Source organism: Anomaloglossus baeobatrachus, chromosome 1 (assembly GCF_048569485.1).
Source record: "Anomaloglossus baeobatrachus isolate aAnoBae1 chromosome 1, aAnoBae1.hap1, whole genome shotgun sequence".
NCBI classification, from domain to species: domain Eukaryota; kingdom Metazoa; phylum Chordata; class Amphibia; order Anura; family Aromobatidae; genus Anomaloglossus; species Anomaloglossus baeobatrachus.
This window is the reverse complement of record NC_134353.1, coordinates 559,821,932-559,838,006: the sequence shown is the minus strand read 5'-3', so window position 1 is coordinate 559,838,006 and position 16,075 is coordinate 559,821,932. Positions and strand designations below refer to the sequence as shown.

At 47.7% G+C, this 16,075-nt stretch overlaps 1 protein-coding gene across 1 annotated transcript in view; it reads right to left on the bottom strand.

Moving 5' to 3' along the window:
• Positions 1-986: 986 nt before the first annotated feature.
• Positions 987-16,075, bottom strand: part of PSIP1 (PC4 and SRSF1 interacting protein 1) — a 124,259-nt gene continuing 109,170 nt past the window's right edge. Inside the window, exons 16-17 of the mRNA XM_075316944.1 lie at positions 15,848-15,947; positions 987-3,796 (exon numbers count right to left, since the gene is read on the bottom strand). Coding sequence (XP_075173059.1) covers positions 3,754-3,796; positions 15,848-15,947 — 143 coding nt within the window. The 3' untranslated portion in view covers positions 987-3,753. The remainder of the gene's footprint in view (positions 3,797-15,847; positions 15,948-16,075) is intronic.

Below are 16,075 nucleotides of genomic sequence, written 5' to 3'. Positions count from 1 at the left end.
GTCAAAGTCCAGACCTGAATCCAATCAAGAATCTGTGGAAAGAGCTGAAAACTGCTGTTCACAAACGCTCTCCATCCAACATCACTCAGCTCCAGCGGTTTGCAAAGGAAGAATGGGCAAGAATTTCAGTCTCTCGATGTGCAAAACTAATAGACACATACCCCAAGCGACTTGCAGCTGTAATCGCAGCAAAAGGTGGCGCTACAAAGTATTAAAGGGGACGAATAATATTGCACGCCCCAATTTTCAGTTATTTATTTTTAAAAAAAGTTTAAAATAAGCAATACATTTCGTTCAACTTCACAATTGTGTCCCACTTGTTGTTGATTCTTTACCATAACATTAAAATTTTTAGCTTTATGCATGAAGCCTGAAATGTGGGAAAGGTTGAAAAATTCAAGGGGGCCGAATACTTTCGCAAGGCACTATATACCAGCTCATCCTATCCATGTGCTATCTGGATGTCACATGGAACAGACATGAGCACATGAACAACATACACACCTTCACCACGGGCTGTGCAATACATTCGTGTTTTGCACGGATGTGTTAAAGAGGCTTTAAACCTGTGTTCTCGTACAGATTTTAAGAGGGCTATTGAAGCCAAAAAAGGATTCAAGAGAAGGTGAGGTCTCAGTATTTTCTTTAGAGGTCTTCTGTTTTTGATCTAGTCACGACATTAACTTTACAACTACATATGGGACATCTGCACAATTTCCAGGTAACATGCACCTATCTCAATTTAACTGGAACATAATATCAGCAGATTATTCTAATAAATTGTATCCCAGCAAGTATCTGCAGATGCAACATCATTAGCATCATTAGCACCACTTTGAATGCAGAAGTGAGTGGTACAGAAATAATCCTCTGAAGACTGAATGGCTGGTTTCTAGTTATAACCTTCCCGATATGATTTCATTTCAGTCACACATCGCTACTACTATGATATGAGTAAAAAAAAAATAAAACTGAGCGATGACCACTCTCTTTTCAAGATTTATTTAAGCCTGGAATACAAAAGCACAACCAAATGTCAGACACAGCATTATATTTACATAGCAGGCTTAATTTGCACAGTAAACAACTAGTGATGGGCGGACTCCCAGGTACTCGGCATCAGCGGGTCAAACTGGGTTTAAAAAAAAAAACCCGGTTTGGGCCCGGAATTGACCCCAGATATCTGGCCGGACATCAGTCCCCATATAAGCCTATGGGGAACTGAATTAGGCATGAGATAGGGGGATTAGAGCAGGTGCTTTATACTTTACAGTCGCTACGCGGCTCTAACGCTACTTTCGGGGCCGCTCATTAACGTCATGCATATGCACTTTTCCCCTGTCCACCGGCAGTCCCCGTGTTCCTGATTGGTTGCAGTCAGACGCGCCTCCAGCCTGTATGGCTGCAACCAATCACAGACACTGTTTGTGTCTATATGGCTGTAAAAATAAACAAATAAATATAACAAAATGTTGCAGGGTCTCCCCCCCATATTGTGATAAGGCATACGGCTACAGGTTTCAGTCCCCAGCCATGTGCTTATTTTGGCTTATCAAAGTAAGAGGGATCACGGTCATGTTCTATGCCTGCGTGCTGTGCCTTCAGTAATGTAGCAGAGCCGGAATCGTCGTGGGACCTCATGTGGTTTATATCGGACCTGGGTGCTTTGGGGGTTAATAGAGGGGTGAAAGAGGGATGTTCTTTTTGAATTTTATTTCAAATAATGAATGATTTCGGTTATTGCTTTTCACTTATGGATTAGTATTGGGGGAGAGGGTTTTTTCAAAGACGCCTCCCATTACTAATCTAGGGCTTACTGGCTGCTGTGAGCTGTTATTAACACTGATCACCCCGATTGCCACTGCACCAGGGCAATCAGGATGAGCTAGGTACAGTTCCGGGATTATCGCATCTAAAAGATGCGAAAATCCTGGGCGGCTGCAGGCTGCTTTTTTTAGGCTGGGGGGGCCAATAAGCATGGGTCTCCCCAGTCTGAGAATACCAGCCTCCAGCTGTCGGCTTTATCATGGCAGGATATCAAAATAGGTGGGGACAGCATGCTGGGTTTTTAAATCAATTATTTAAATATATTTTTAAAACAAAAAAAAAAAAAAAAGCATAGCATGTGGTCCCTCATATTTTAATATATACCCAAAAAAAAAGTGCATGGCTGGGGGCTGAAGCCTATAGCCATGTTTTAGCTGTGCTGGGTATAATAATATGCGGATGCCCATGGCCAATTTATTTCTTTTACAGCAATATAGACACAGAGACAGCATCTCTGATTGAAGGCAGTCAGACACGCTATCACACAGGGTTGGGGCGTGTCTGACTGCAACCATTCAGTGACACAGGGACTGACGGTGGGCGGAGGAAGCAGTGCATATGCATGAGGTTAATGAGTGGCCCGGAAGCAGTCTATAGCCACGCAAGAGACTTGGTAAGTATAATGCAACTGCTTCCCCCCTCTTTTTTTTTTTTCCTTTATTTTTTTTCAATTATCAGAATTACTGGCGTTACCCGGAGTTCTCAGAGAACTCTGGGCCTGCGGTCGATGGTCGGGTACTTTTGAACCAACGCGGATCTGAACTTTTACAGTCCGGGTCCGCCCATCACTATAAACAACCATTTTAAACAAAAAAAAAAAAACAAAGTTTGTATTAAAAAAAAAAGTCTGAATTTCAAGTACACTTTCCTAACAATTTTCACTGCTATATAAAAAATATAAACATTTTTTAGTTGTCTGCACAAATACAACATGGAATCATACAGAGAACAGGTATTATTAGGAGTTCTAACAGCATACAGTCTATTAAAAACAGACTAAAACTAATGGATCCATTTCTGAACGAAGTTTTACAGAGTTAAGAGGAATAGTTTTTCTCAAAATGCAAGCTTATTCTTATTGAGTTGTAAAGTTATGACTCTATAGCCTTAAATGCTTTCTGGATTATCGAGGAGTGATTCACAAGTTTCCAAAAATCTAGATTTTTCTTTTGAAAGTGCATAACATTCCTTTAAGACTTCACCTGATATTCCTAAATATATGGCATATTATATATACAATGTATAACGTCTGCATTTTGGGATATCTACCCCCTACTTTTGTTTAATCATTGATATAGATAATCTTCGAAGAAACTATCAGAAGATGAATACTATAAGTGTCTTTGGAAGCAGAATACATTGGAACTATCCATAAAACGGAATGTAAGTAAGAAAATGTGCAGTTTAAAATAAACATTACTAGCAATTTTATTATTTTGGATAGATCTCCCTAATTTTTGCAGTGGTATGAGGTGACTTATTATAGTTCACTATATAAAACTGTCACAAAGTTTCCTAGATTATTTCACATATTATACTGAACACTGCTTGAGTCTCTCAATATTTTTAGTTTGTTGAGGCATTAAATTGTTAAAGATGGATTTACTCTAGAGAACATCTGGAGAGACCTGAAGCGTATGGAGTGATGTAACTGTACTGTACTGTACCTAAATACTGAGAAGAAAAAAAAATCCAGGAAGGCAGCTGAACAGTATAAACCATTAGAAGCCTGAACAGTTATGGGCAAAATTAAAAAAAAAAAAAAATCTTCTCAAAGAAAAGTGTTCTGCCACCACTGAACAATGTCTTTCATTCCAAACAACAAATACTGCAGATACAAAAGGATTTAAAACACTGAGCAGTCTAAATTAGTCACTTGTCAAACTGCAACAAACGTTCTCCCAAAAGGTGGATCTTCTTCCTCCTCTAGTTGTCAGAGTCATCGTTGGTGTGCTTGCCGATTTCAGAACTGGGTAGAGATAAAGAGTAATATGGAAATAAATTCAACATGTAGGGTTAATATTGGGAACCATCTATGCTATTATTGCTGCAAAGGAGCAAAAAAATAAAAAAATAGAAATATCTTATAAAATAAGTGCAAAGAACCCAACCGAGCTACAACACACACTTATAGGTACCCCATAATATAACCATCATGCTACCAAAGGGATTGACAGGGTAAACACTGCCTGATGTTGCTCTGCGCAATTCTTTACTGTGATGACAGTTTTGGGTGTACTCCAGCTTCATCAATGCACTGAACATCCTCTGTGTGCAGAGGTGATGAGCCATGACAACTCTGCTTCATCCACGGAGTTGCAAAAGACACAACCTGTTAATTACCACCACTTTCTGAGCATGCATAGCGTGCTGATGACACTGCAGAAGTATACAGTTTTACTGCAAATGCTTGGGGAAGCTGGCACTTAGGATACATAAAGGAAATCTGTCAGAAGATTTTTGCTATACAAGCTGAAGCCAGCATGCTCTAAGGGTTAAGACAGAAAGTTAAGATATCCCTGTGTTGTCACAGACCAATTTTTTGTTTATTTGCTACGTTTGTTTGAGCAGCCACCCTTATTACTGTGGCCAGCTGAGTTGCCATGTTGTTCAACATGCCCCTGCTGTGATTGACACCTCACAGTCAACTGCACAATCTCTATTGAGGGCTTGGTTTGGGTGGGACAGTCTCTAAGCTCTACTACACTCAATTATTTGCAACTGTCTGAACGCTGCACTAATCTAAGTTAAACATGGATAGTTTCAGAATCTCTTTGCCTACATCATGCTGCTCTCAGATGAAGTAGCAAAACCTACAGACAGATTCCCTTAGGTTTAAACAGGGCAAGTGGTGCGACCTCAGGTAGTGTTCAGTCCATCAATCAAATCCTGGTCGGTGTGATTGAAGGCTCTGAAGTTTGACTGTTTAAGTTTCAGCATTATCCACGTGACTGAAAGCAGGTAATTAAAGTCTTTGTGAAAACAAGTCCTCAACTATCCATTGGAGAACTGGTGGGGGTTTGATAAGGCTGCTTTCACACATCCGGTTTTTGCAGTGCGGCTCAATCCGGCTCAAAAACCTATGCAACGGATGTGGCGAAAAAAACGGATCTGTTGCATAAGTTTTTCCATGCGGCCCGTCCGTTTTTTGATGGATGCGGCTTGATACTGAGCATGCGCAGTGCAAAAAAACGCATCCGGCGGCCGATGCGTTTTTTTTGCCGCACCAAAAAACGTGCCAAGCAACGTTCCATCCGGCCGCCACATGGGCTAAATATGCCGCATCCGGCAAAAACCGGATGCAACGCAAGGCCATGCAGCTAATGCAAGTCTATGCGGGAAAAAACGCAACCGGCGTCAAAAAACCCCAAAACGGTTGCGTATTGTGCCGCTCAGCAAAAACTGGATGTGTGAAAGCAGCCTAACTCAGGCCGACAGCAATCAGCAGAATGGATCACCTTTATCCCAGTTAGAATGAAGCAGCAGTGCGCATGCTTGGACGATGCTCCATTTATTCCCTATAGGGCATGCAACCTGCCACTCCATTTGGACATGGAGATTAAAGTGCCCCCGGCAGGGATAAAAACTACTGCAGGTCTCAGGAATAGTACCTCCACCATTCTACAAGTTATCGCTTATCCTATGAATAGGTGATAACATATTTCTGGACAACCATTTTAACCAAAGAAACCTGACCATCTGCAAAGTTGTATATTTAAAAGTATGCAGGGTTGTTTGAGCAATAAACATGTTGGGCATGCTGGGAAACTGCCTAATATACTGTAGGACCGGGGTGGTTTAGGGATGGAGTATTACATTATTGGTTGCCTTTAAAACTATTCCCAGGCAGGACAGAATCCTGTGAGTGCTTATTCTGGTGCTGAATTAATCATATATCGTTTAATATATCATACATTGCTGATTTTTGTCACGGATAATCTGACAGCAGCATAGAGCCAGCATTATGTATAGTGTAGACCTGCTATTCCATACATAAGGCACGATTCTATACAGATTATCATTGACAAAACTGGCAGGGGTGAAATGGTTCATTTACTGGCAGAGTAAACACAATGAAGCATTACAACTGTCTTGTATTCTCTTTATGGTGCTAAAACCCTGCACATTAACCAGCAAGCTGAGTGCGAGCTTATACAGGTGCATCTCAATAAATTAGAATATCATCAAAAAGTTCATTTATTTCAGTAATGCAATACAAAGAGGGAAATATATTATATAGAGTCATTACAGAGTGATTTCAAGTGGTTATTTCTGTTAATGTTGTTGATTATGGCTTACAGACAATGAAAACCCAAAAGTCATTATCTCAGAAAATTAGAAGAATTATCACAAAACACCATCAGACCATATCCCTGTATGGTCAGACACGGCCATTACACAGTACATAGCAGGGGCACATTTATAAGATTATCTCAGCACAGAAACATCCAATTGTATAAATAAAGAGAATTTTGTTACTTACCGTAAATTCTTTTTCTTATAGTTCCGTATTGGGAGACCCAGACCATGGGTGTTTAGCTTCTACCTCCGGAGGACACACAAAGTACTACACTTAAAAGTGTAGCTCCTCCCTCTGAGCTTATACACCCCCTGGTAGCCAGTCCTAGCCAGTTTAGTGCAAAAGCTGAATGAGAATAGCCACCCACAAGTAGAACCGAGTAAGAACCGGAACAACCGGAGACTCTGTCCACGACAACAGCCGGTGATAACACACGGAACAAGAAAATTGCCAACAGGCAACAGGGAGGGAGCTAGGTCTCCCAATACGGAACTATAAGAAAAAGAATTTACGGTAAGTAACAAAATTCTCTTTTTCTTTATCGTTCCTTTGGGAGACCCAGACCATGGGACGTTCCAAAGCTGTCCATGGGTGGGAATAAACAGAAAAAACTAAGAAGTAGGCGGAGCCTAACTTCACAATTGGGCGACAGCCGCTTGAAGGATGCGTCTGCCCAAGCTCGCATCTGCCGAAGCATGAGCATGCACTTGGTAGTGCTTCGAAAAGGTATGCAGGCTAGTCCAAGTGGCAGCCTGACAGACTTGTTGAGCCGTAGCCTGGTGCCTAAAAGCCCAAGAGGCACCGACAGCTCTGGTCGAGTGTGCTTTGATCCCCGGCGGGGGAGGCACCTGAGTACTCTGGTAGGCGTCCGAAATGGTCAATCTAATCCAACGGGCCAAGGTCGGCTTAGAAGCAGAGAGACCCTTGCGCCGCCCTGTGGTTAGCACAAAAAGAGAGGTGCACCGCCTAAGCGCAGTGGTGCGAGACACATAGATCCGGAGAGCACGCACCAGATCTAGAGTATGCAGCGCTTTCTCAAAGCGATGAACAGGGGCCGGACAGAAGGAAGGCAAGGAAATATCCTGGTTAAGGTGGAAGGGAGAGACCACCTTAGGAAGAAAGTCCGGGGTCGGACGGAGAACTACCTTGTCTTGGTGAATAACCAAAAAAGGTGACTCCGAGGAGAGCGCAGCCAAATCAGAGACTCTCCTGAGAGAAGTTATGGCAACTAGAAAGGCCACCTTTTGAGAAGGACGATACAAAGAAACCTCCCTAAGGGGCTCGAAAGGGGGTTTCTGCAATACCGTGAGGACCAAGTTAAGGTCCCAGGGATCCAAGGGCCGCCGATAAGGCGGAATGATGTGAGACGCACCTTGCATGAAGGTGCGGACCTGAGCCAGCCGGGCGAGACGCCGCTGAAACAGCACTGATAGAGCTGAGACTTGTCCCTTGAGAGAGTTGAGGGACAGTCCTAGCTGCAGACCGGACTGTAAAAAAGACAGAAGGGTCGGCAACGAGAATGGCCAAGGAGAATGGCCGGAAGAGCGACACCAGGACAGGAAAATTTTCCAAGTCCTGTGATAGATCTTGACGGAGGAAGACTTACGGGCCCGAGTCATAGTGGAGATGACTTCAGGAGAAATACCAGAAGCCGTCAAAATCCAGGACTCAAGAGCCACGCCATCAATTTGAGTGCCGCAGAATTCGGGCGGAAAAACGCACCTTGCGAGAGCAGGTCTGGACGGTCCGGAAGATGCCACGGCATCTCCACGGACAGTTGGAGCAGGTCCGGATACCAAGCTCGCCTGGGCCAGTCCGGTGCAATGAGGATGACTCGACGGCCCTCCATTCTGATCTTGCGCAGGACTCTGGGCAAGAGAGCTAGAGGGGGAAACAAGTAGGACAGACGAAACTGGGACCAGTCTTGAACCGGAGCGTCCGCGGCGAAGGCCTGAGGATCGTGGGAGCGAGCCACGTAAACCGGAACCTTGTTGTTGTGACGGGATGCCATTAGGTCCACGTCCGGAGTGCCCCACTTGCGGCAGATTGACTGAAACACTGCCAGGTGCAGGGACCACTCGCCACCGTCCACGGATTGACGGCTGAGATAATCTGCCTCCCAGTTTTCTACGCCAGGGATGTGGACTGCGGATATGGTGGACTTGGAGTCCTCCGCCTATTGAAGAATGCGTTGGACCTCCAACATTGCCAGGCGGCTGCGTGTCCCGCCTTGGTGATTGATGTAGGCAACCGCTGTCGCGTTGTCTGACTGGACTCTAATGTGCCTGCCCGCCAACAGGTGGTGAAAGGCTAGGAGAGCTAGAAGCACAGCTCTGGTTTAAAGCACATTGATTGAAAGGGCTGACTCGGACGGAGTCCAAGTGCCCTGTGCTCTGTGGTGGAGATGTACCGCTCCCCAGCCGGATAGGCTGGCATCCGTGGTGAGAATCACCCAGGACGGAGTCAGGAAGGAGCGCCCTTGGGACAGGGAGAGGGGTCGAAGCCACCACTGAAGAGAGCTCCTGGTCCGTGGCGACAGAGCCACTAACCTCTGTAAGGAGGAAGGCCGCTTGTCCCAACAGCGGAGAATGTCCAGCTGCAGAGGACGCAGATGGAACTGGGCAAAGGGAACCGCCTCCATGGAGGCCACCATTTGACCCAGCACCTGCATCAGACGCCTGAGGGTATAACGGCGGGGCCTCAGGAGAGAGCGCACCGCCAACCGGAGTGACAGCTGTTTGTCTAAGGGCAACTTCACAAGTGCCGGCAAAGTCTCGAACTGCATCCCTAGGTACGTGAGACTCTGGGTCGGAGTCAGAGTGGATTTGGGAAGATTGACAATCCACCTGAATTTAGCTAGGGTGGCGAGAGTGAGCGAAACACTCCGCTGACAGTCTGCGCTGGATGTACCCTTGACCAGAAGGTCGTCCAGATAAGGAAGCACTGCTAACCCCTGGAGGTGCAGGACCGCAATCACTGCCGCCATGACCTTGGTGAATACCCGAGGGGCCGTGGCTAACCCGAAGGGGAGAGCCACGAATTGGAAATGATCCTCTGATGTCGATGGACGCCAGGAACTCCCCTTGGGTCATAGAGGCAATGACTGATCGCAGAGACTCCATGCGAAAATGCCGCACCCGGACATGCTTGTTGAGAAGCTTGAGATCCAGGATGGGCCGGAAGGTACCGTCCTTTTTCGGAACTAGGAAGAGATTTGAGTAAAAACCTCTGAACCGTTCCTGAGCGGGAACTGGGACAATCACTCCGTTTGCCTGCAAGGACGCCACGGCCTGCGAGAAGGCGGCGGCCTTGGAGCAGGGGGGAGTTGAGAGAAAAAAATCTGTTTGGAGGGCTGGAAGAGAATTCTATCCTGTAGCCGTGAGATATGATGTCTCTCACCCACTGATCGGAGACTTGCTTTAACCAAGCGTCGCCAAAGTGGGAGACCCTGCCACCGACTAAGGACGTGGCTGGAGCGGGCCGAGAGTCATGAGGAAGCTGCCTTAGTGGCAGAACCTCCTGCGGTCTTCTGCGGACGCGCTTTTGGGCGCCAGTTGGATTTCTGATCCTTGGCTGAGTTAGCGGACGAGGCGGAAGGCTTAGAGGATGACCAGTTGGAGGAACGAAAGGAACGAAACCTCGATTGATTCCTACCCTGGGCGGGTTTCCTGGTCTTGGTTTGTGGCATGGAAGTACTCTTCCCGCCAGTAGCTTCTTTAATGATTTCATCCAGCTGTTCACCAAACAGCCGTGAACCAGCAAAAGGGAGCCCAGCAAGAAACTTCTTGGAAGAAGCATCTGCCTTCCACTCTCGAAGCCACAAAATCCTGCGGATAACAAGAGAATTAGCTGAAGCCACCGCAGTGCGGTGAGGAGCCTCTAGCATGGCAGACATGGCATAGGATGAAAAAGCTGAAGCCTGAGCAGTTACGGTAACCATCTCAGGAATAGATTCCTTGGTGAGGGAATGCATCTCCTCTAGAGAAGCAGAGATGGCTTTGAGAGCCCACACTGCTCCAAAAGTCGGGGAAAACGCGGCCCCCGCAGCTTCATACACAGATTTGGCCAGAAGGTCAATCTGACGGTCAGTGGAATCCTTAAGTGAGGTGCCGTCAGCCACCGACACAACGGTCCGGGCTGATAGCCTAGACACCGGAGGGTCTACCTTTGGGGAGTGAGACCACTCCTTGACCACCTCAGGTGGAAATGGAAACCGGTCATCAGAACCACGCTTTGGAAAGCGTTTGTCAGGGCAGACCCTGGGATTGGTCACAGCGGTCTGAAAACTGGAGTGGTTAAAGAACACACTCTTCACTCTCTTAGGCGCGGTAAACTGATGTTTTTCTGCCAAAGAGAGTTGCTCCTCTGACACTGGCGGATTGAGATCCAGCACAGAATTAATAGAAGCAATCAAATCACTAAGATCTGAGTCACCCTCAGAGAAATCGATGGGATACATAGCCTCCGAGCCCCCAGTGAGGGCATCCTCCTCATCTAGAGAGTCAGCTCTTGAGACAGAGCCGTGGGATGGGGAAAGGGAGGAAACCCTGCGCCTTCTCTTAGAAGGACGGGGTCTGGGATCAGATGATGAATCCTCCGTGAGCTCCGATGGACGGAGGTCAGAGGATAGGAGTCCTCTGTCAAGAGTATTAGAGGCACCCTGTGAGGGGGGCTGATGCATATTCATCAAAGTCCTGGACAAAAGCCCCATGGACTCAGCAAATGACTGGGATATGGACCTAGAAAAGGACTCTACCCAGGCCGGGGGTTCAATCACAGGTGCAGCAGCAGCAGCCTGAGAGACCACTGGGGGTGAGACTCCAGGCTGTGGCACCACCAAGTTAGAGCAGACATCACAATGTGGATAGGTGGTCGGCTCAGGCAGCAGGAGCTTACATGCAGTGCATGTAGAATAAGGCTTTAGAGCCTTGCTCCTTGTGTGAGACATGCTGCTGGAGTGGGGGCTCTGCCAGAGAATGAACCCCAGAGAGTATATACAGAGGTCCACAACCGGAGACCGGCTGTGGCCTACCAGACCGCTGAGCGCGGTGTTGTGTGCCCTCCAGATCCCGAAGCCCGGTCCCACAGTCGCAGCACCTCAGCAGAGATGCAGAATGCAGGATGTCCCAGAGCAGAGTGAACTCTGCCTGAGAAGAGGGCGTTCCTATAAAAGAGCAGGAACTGGAGGGCTATAGAGACTTGCAGGGAAGGAGGGACGCCCCAGCAGTGGGGAGTGTCCCTCCCCTGTGTAGAACGGCCGCCGGGAGGAGCCGAACCTGTCCCTCTGCATGAGTGACATGCGAGGGCAGGAAAATGAAACTAGGCCTCCGGCGAAGCAAGGGCCTAAATTTAAGCGGTGAGGCCGACAAGCAGGCACCATCGGCGCGGTTCTCAGGCAAAAGCTAGAGAACCCGCCGGAAAAGTTAAAACAATCACATACAGCATACTCTCCCCTTACAATAAAGAACCGGGACGCCCAACATAAACGTCTCAGGTACTTAGCTGCTGAGACGCAGGGCCATGTCCCTGGGGATGAGTGCTCCGGTCCAACAGAATCCTCAAGGGGCTGTGGATGGAGACCGGACTCCTGCCAGGCATGGAGACCATGCTGGCTCCCACTTCAAGCCAGAGCCCAGAAGGGATGGTGAAGGAGCGCGGCATGTAAGGCTGCAGCCTTGTAAATCAACCTTAACAACACCGCCGACACAGTGGGGTGAGAAGGGACATGCCGGGAGTCCAGACATGGACCCGCTTTTCTTCAAACTCTTTCCAAAAGTCAAACAAATCAGATGAGAATGCATGTGTGGATGTATGCCTCCTGACACAAAGCAATAAACTGGCTAGGACTGGCTACCAGGGGGTGTATAAGCTCAGAGGGAGGAGCTACACTTTTAAGTGTAGTACTTTGTGTGTCCTCCGGAGGCAGAAGCTAAACACCCATGGTCTGAGTCTCCCAAAGGAACGATAAAGAAAATTATTATTCTATGATCTATTAAAGGGAACCAATCAGCAGGATTTTCATATATAACCTAAAGCCAGTGCTATACTGGCACTATCAGGCTGATTCTCTACATACCTGTAGTGGTCAGCTCAGATGTTTAGGTTTTGAAATCCAAAAAAGTAAAGTTTATAAAATTAGCGGCTTGTTGAGTGACAGCTGCAAAGGAGCAGATTATATATTCATAGTTATCCCCTCCCTCTGTTAGAATTAGCATAAGTATTATACAAACGACTCACTTTGTCTAGCAGGACCTGTGTGAGGTCATACCCATGTGACCAGAAGGGGCGGGGCCTCAGCCAGCAAAGCTGATACCAGGTCACATGGGTGGAGGGAATAGAATGCAGCAGCACGTCGGAGGTAAATAATTAAAATTCCACTTTTATTTCAGAAAAAAACTAAAAACCACATAGGTTAGATGAACATCCAGGGGGTATGACCTCACACAGGTCCTGCAAGAGACAAAGTAAATAGTTTGTATAATACTTATGCTAATTCTAACAGGGGGAGGGGATAACTATGAATATATGATCTGCTCCTTTGCTGCTGTCACTCAACAAGCAGATGATTTTATAAACTTTACTTTCTTGGATTTCAAAACCTAAACATCCGAGCTGACCACTATAGGTATGTAGAGAATCATCCTGATAGTGCCAGTACAGCACTGGGTTTAGAATAATGGCGAAAATCCTGGTGATTGGTTCCCTTTAAGTAAAATTAACTTTGAAATTAACAATATTATTGGAAAGAAGGGAATTTTGTTACTTACCGTAAATTCCTTTTCTTCTAGCTCTTATTGGGAGACCCAGACGATTGGGTGTATAGCACTGCCTCCGGAGGCCACACAAAGCAATTACACTAAAAAGTGTAAGGCCCCTCCCCTTCTGGCTATACACCCCCAGTGGGATCACTGGCTCACCAGTTTTAGTGCAAAAGCAAGAAGGAGGAAAGCCAATAACTGGTTTAAACAAATTCACTCCGAGTAACATCGGAGAACTGAAAACCGTTCAACATGAACAACATGTGTACCCGCAAACAAACCAAAAATCCCGAAGGACAACAGGGCGGGTGCTGGGTCTCCCAATAAGAGCTAGAAGAAAAGGAATTTACGGTAAGTAACAAAATTCCCTTCTTCTTCGGCGCTCTATTGGGAGACCCAGACGATTGGGACGTCCAAAAGCTGTCCCTGGGTGGGTAAAGAAATACCTCATGTTAGAGCTGCAAAGACAGCCCTCCCCTACGGGGAGGCAACTGCCGCCTGCAGGACTCTTCTACCTAGGCTGGCGTCCGCCGAAGCATAGGTATGCACCTGATAATGTTTGGTGAAAGTGTGCAGACTCGACCAGGTAGCTGCCTGGCACACCTGTTGAGCCGTAGCCTGGTGTCGCAATGCCCAGGACGCACCCACGGCTCTGGTAGAATGGGCCTTCAGCCCTGATGGAACCTGAAGCCCCGCAGAACGGTAGGCTTCAAGAATTGGTTCTTTGATCCATCGAGCCAGGGTGGCCTTAGAAGCCTGCGACCCTTTGCGCCTACCAGCGACAAGGACAAAGAGTGCATCCGAACGGCGCAGGGGCGCTGTGCGGGAAATGTAGATTCTGAGTGCTCTCACCAGATCTAACAAATGTAAATCCTTCTCATACCGATGAACTGCATGAGGACAAAACGAAGGCAAAAAGATATCCTGATTAAGATGAAAAGAGGATACCACCTTCGGGAGAAACTCCTGAATGGGGCGCAGCACTACCTTGTCCTGGTGGAAGACCAGGAAGGGAGCCTTGGAAGACAGCGCTGCTAGCTCAGACACTCTCCGAAGAGATGTGATCGCTACCAGAAAAGCCACTTTCTGTGATAGTCTAGAAAGTGAAACCTCCTTCAGAGGCTCGAAGGGCGGCTTCTGGAGGGCAACTAGTACCCTGTTCAGATCCCATGGATCTAACGGCCGCTTGTACGGGGGAACTATATGGCAAACCCCCTGTAGGAACGTGCGCACCTTAGAAAGTCGTGCTAGACGCTTCTGAAAAAAGACGGATAGCGCCGAGACTTGTCCTTTAAGGGAGCCGAGCGACAAACCTTTTTCTAACCCAGATTGCAGGAAAGAAAGAAGGGTAGGTAATGCAAATGGCCAGGGAGACACTCTCTGAGCAGAGCACCAGGATAAGAATATCCTCCACGTTCTGTGGTAGATCTTAGCAGACGTGGGCTTCCTAGCCTGTCTCATGGTGGCAACGACCCCTTGGGATAAGCCTGAAGACGCTAGGATCCAGGACTCAATGGCCACGCAGTCAGGTTGAGGGCCGCAGAATTCCGATGGAAAAACGGCCCTTGGGACAGTAAGTCTGGTCGGTCTGGTAGTGCCCACGTGTAATGGCTGCCGGCGTCCTTGTGGAGAGGGGGGGCGGGCCCTGGGCGTACACCGACGAAGAGCGGGAAGTCTGCTTCCCCCTGTGCCTAGTGAGAGGGCTGGAGCATGTAAATAAAGCTCCAGCCCTCGGCGCTGCCATTGAGCAGCGTCTCTCCCCTACCCTGATTGACAGGGTGGGGGCGGGAACGAAGCGGCGCTAGGCCGCAGAAGCCGGGGGCTAAAGTTAGAAGCGCCGCCGCCGTAAAAGCGCGGTCGGCGCAAAGCCCCCGGCGCACCACAAGTCGCAGCTGCGCCGCCGCTCCAGGAGCGGTCGGCGCAGTAGTTCCCAACACACAACGTCACTCAGCAAAGCTGCAGTGACCTAACCCCCAGCGTACAGCGCCACTGTCCCCGGCGCACTACAACGCTCAGCAAGCCCTGAGAGTGTCCGTGCCTGCCGGGGACACAGAGTACCTGAAAGTTGCAGGGCCATGTCCCTGAACGGCACTCCCGCTCCCAATCCAGCAGGTTCTATGGGTCTGTGGATGGAGCCCGGCCCCAGGGCTTGGGGGCCGGCAAGATCCCACTTCCACAGAGCCCTCCAGGGGATGTGGAAGGAAAACAGCATGTGGGCTCCAGCCTCTGTACCAGCAATAGGTACCTCAACCTTACAAGCACCACCGCGGGTGAGAAGGGAGCATGCTGGGGGCCCTATATGGGCCCTCTTTTCTTCCATCCGATAGAGCCAGCAGCTACTGCTGACTACAAACAGTGGAGCTATGCGTGGATGTCTGACCTCCTTCGCACAAAGCAGAAAACTGGTGAGCCAGTGATCCCACTGGGGGTGTATAGCCAGAAGGGGAGGGGCCTTACACTTTTTAGTGTAATTGCTTTGTGTGGCCTCCGGAGGCAGTGCTATACACCCAATCGTCTGGGTCTCCCAATAGAGCGCCGAAGAAAAACACTTTAATATTGCTGTCAAGGCTAACAGCGGAATTTAAAAGGTTACGAAACGCAAGTTCTACTCCCGTCCACCCACGGCTAGAGGCAGATCTTCGCTGTGTGTCACTGCCATATCCGCTGTGTATCAGACATAAACCCACTCCCAAGTTGCGCAGTACATGTATGAATGATGTTAGCAAGGGGTTACTATGCTTCAAAGAGAGACAAAACCTTAGCATGACATGTAGCTTATGAAAGTAAATTATGATATCTTACGTGCAGGACAAGCCATAAATATTTAAATGTTTAACGCCTGTGAGTGCGCTCTCTATTTCATTGTTTGAACAGGTGCAGTGGTTCATCACTTGCAGTACTAGGAATGTGAGCAGTGTGCCAGTGTAAGAATAGTGGTGTCATTCTCAAAATGGCTTCTTACCGTTTAGTACTTTTGTCCTCCTTATCATTTTCCTCACTACTGTCTCCATTCTGTTGTACTTGTTCCTTTGTTTCCCGACCACCATTTACGGTTTTTGTCTCTGGAGGATAAATACAGGACATTTTGGTGTTTTGTCAGTAATTGTTAATCAGTTGTTGGGTGCCCCATACCAACCACAGCACTAATATTTTATTTATATGTCTAAAATTGCATGGTTTTTCACAGACA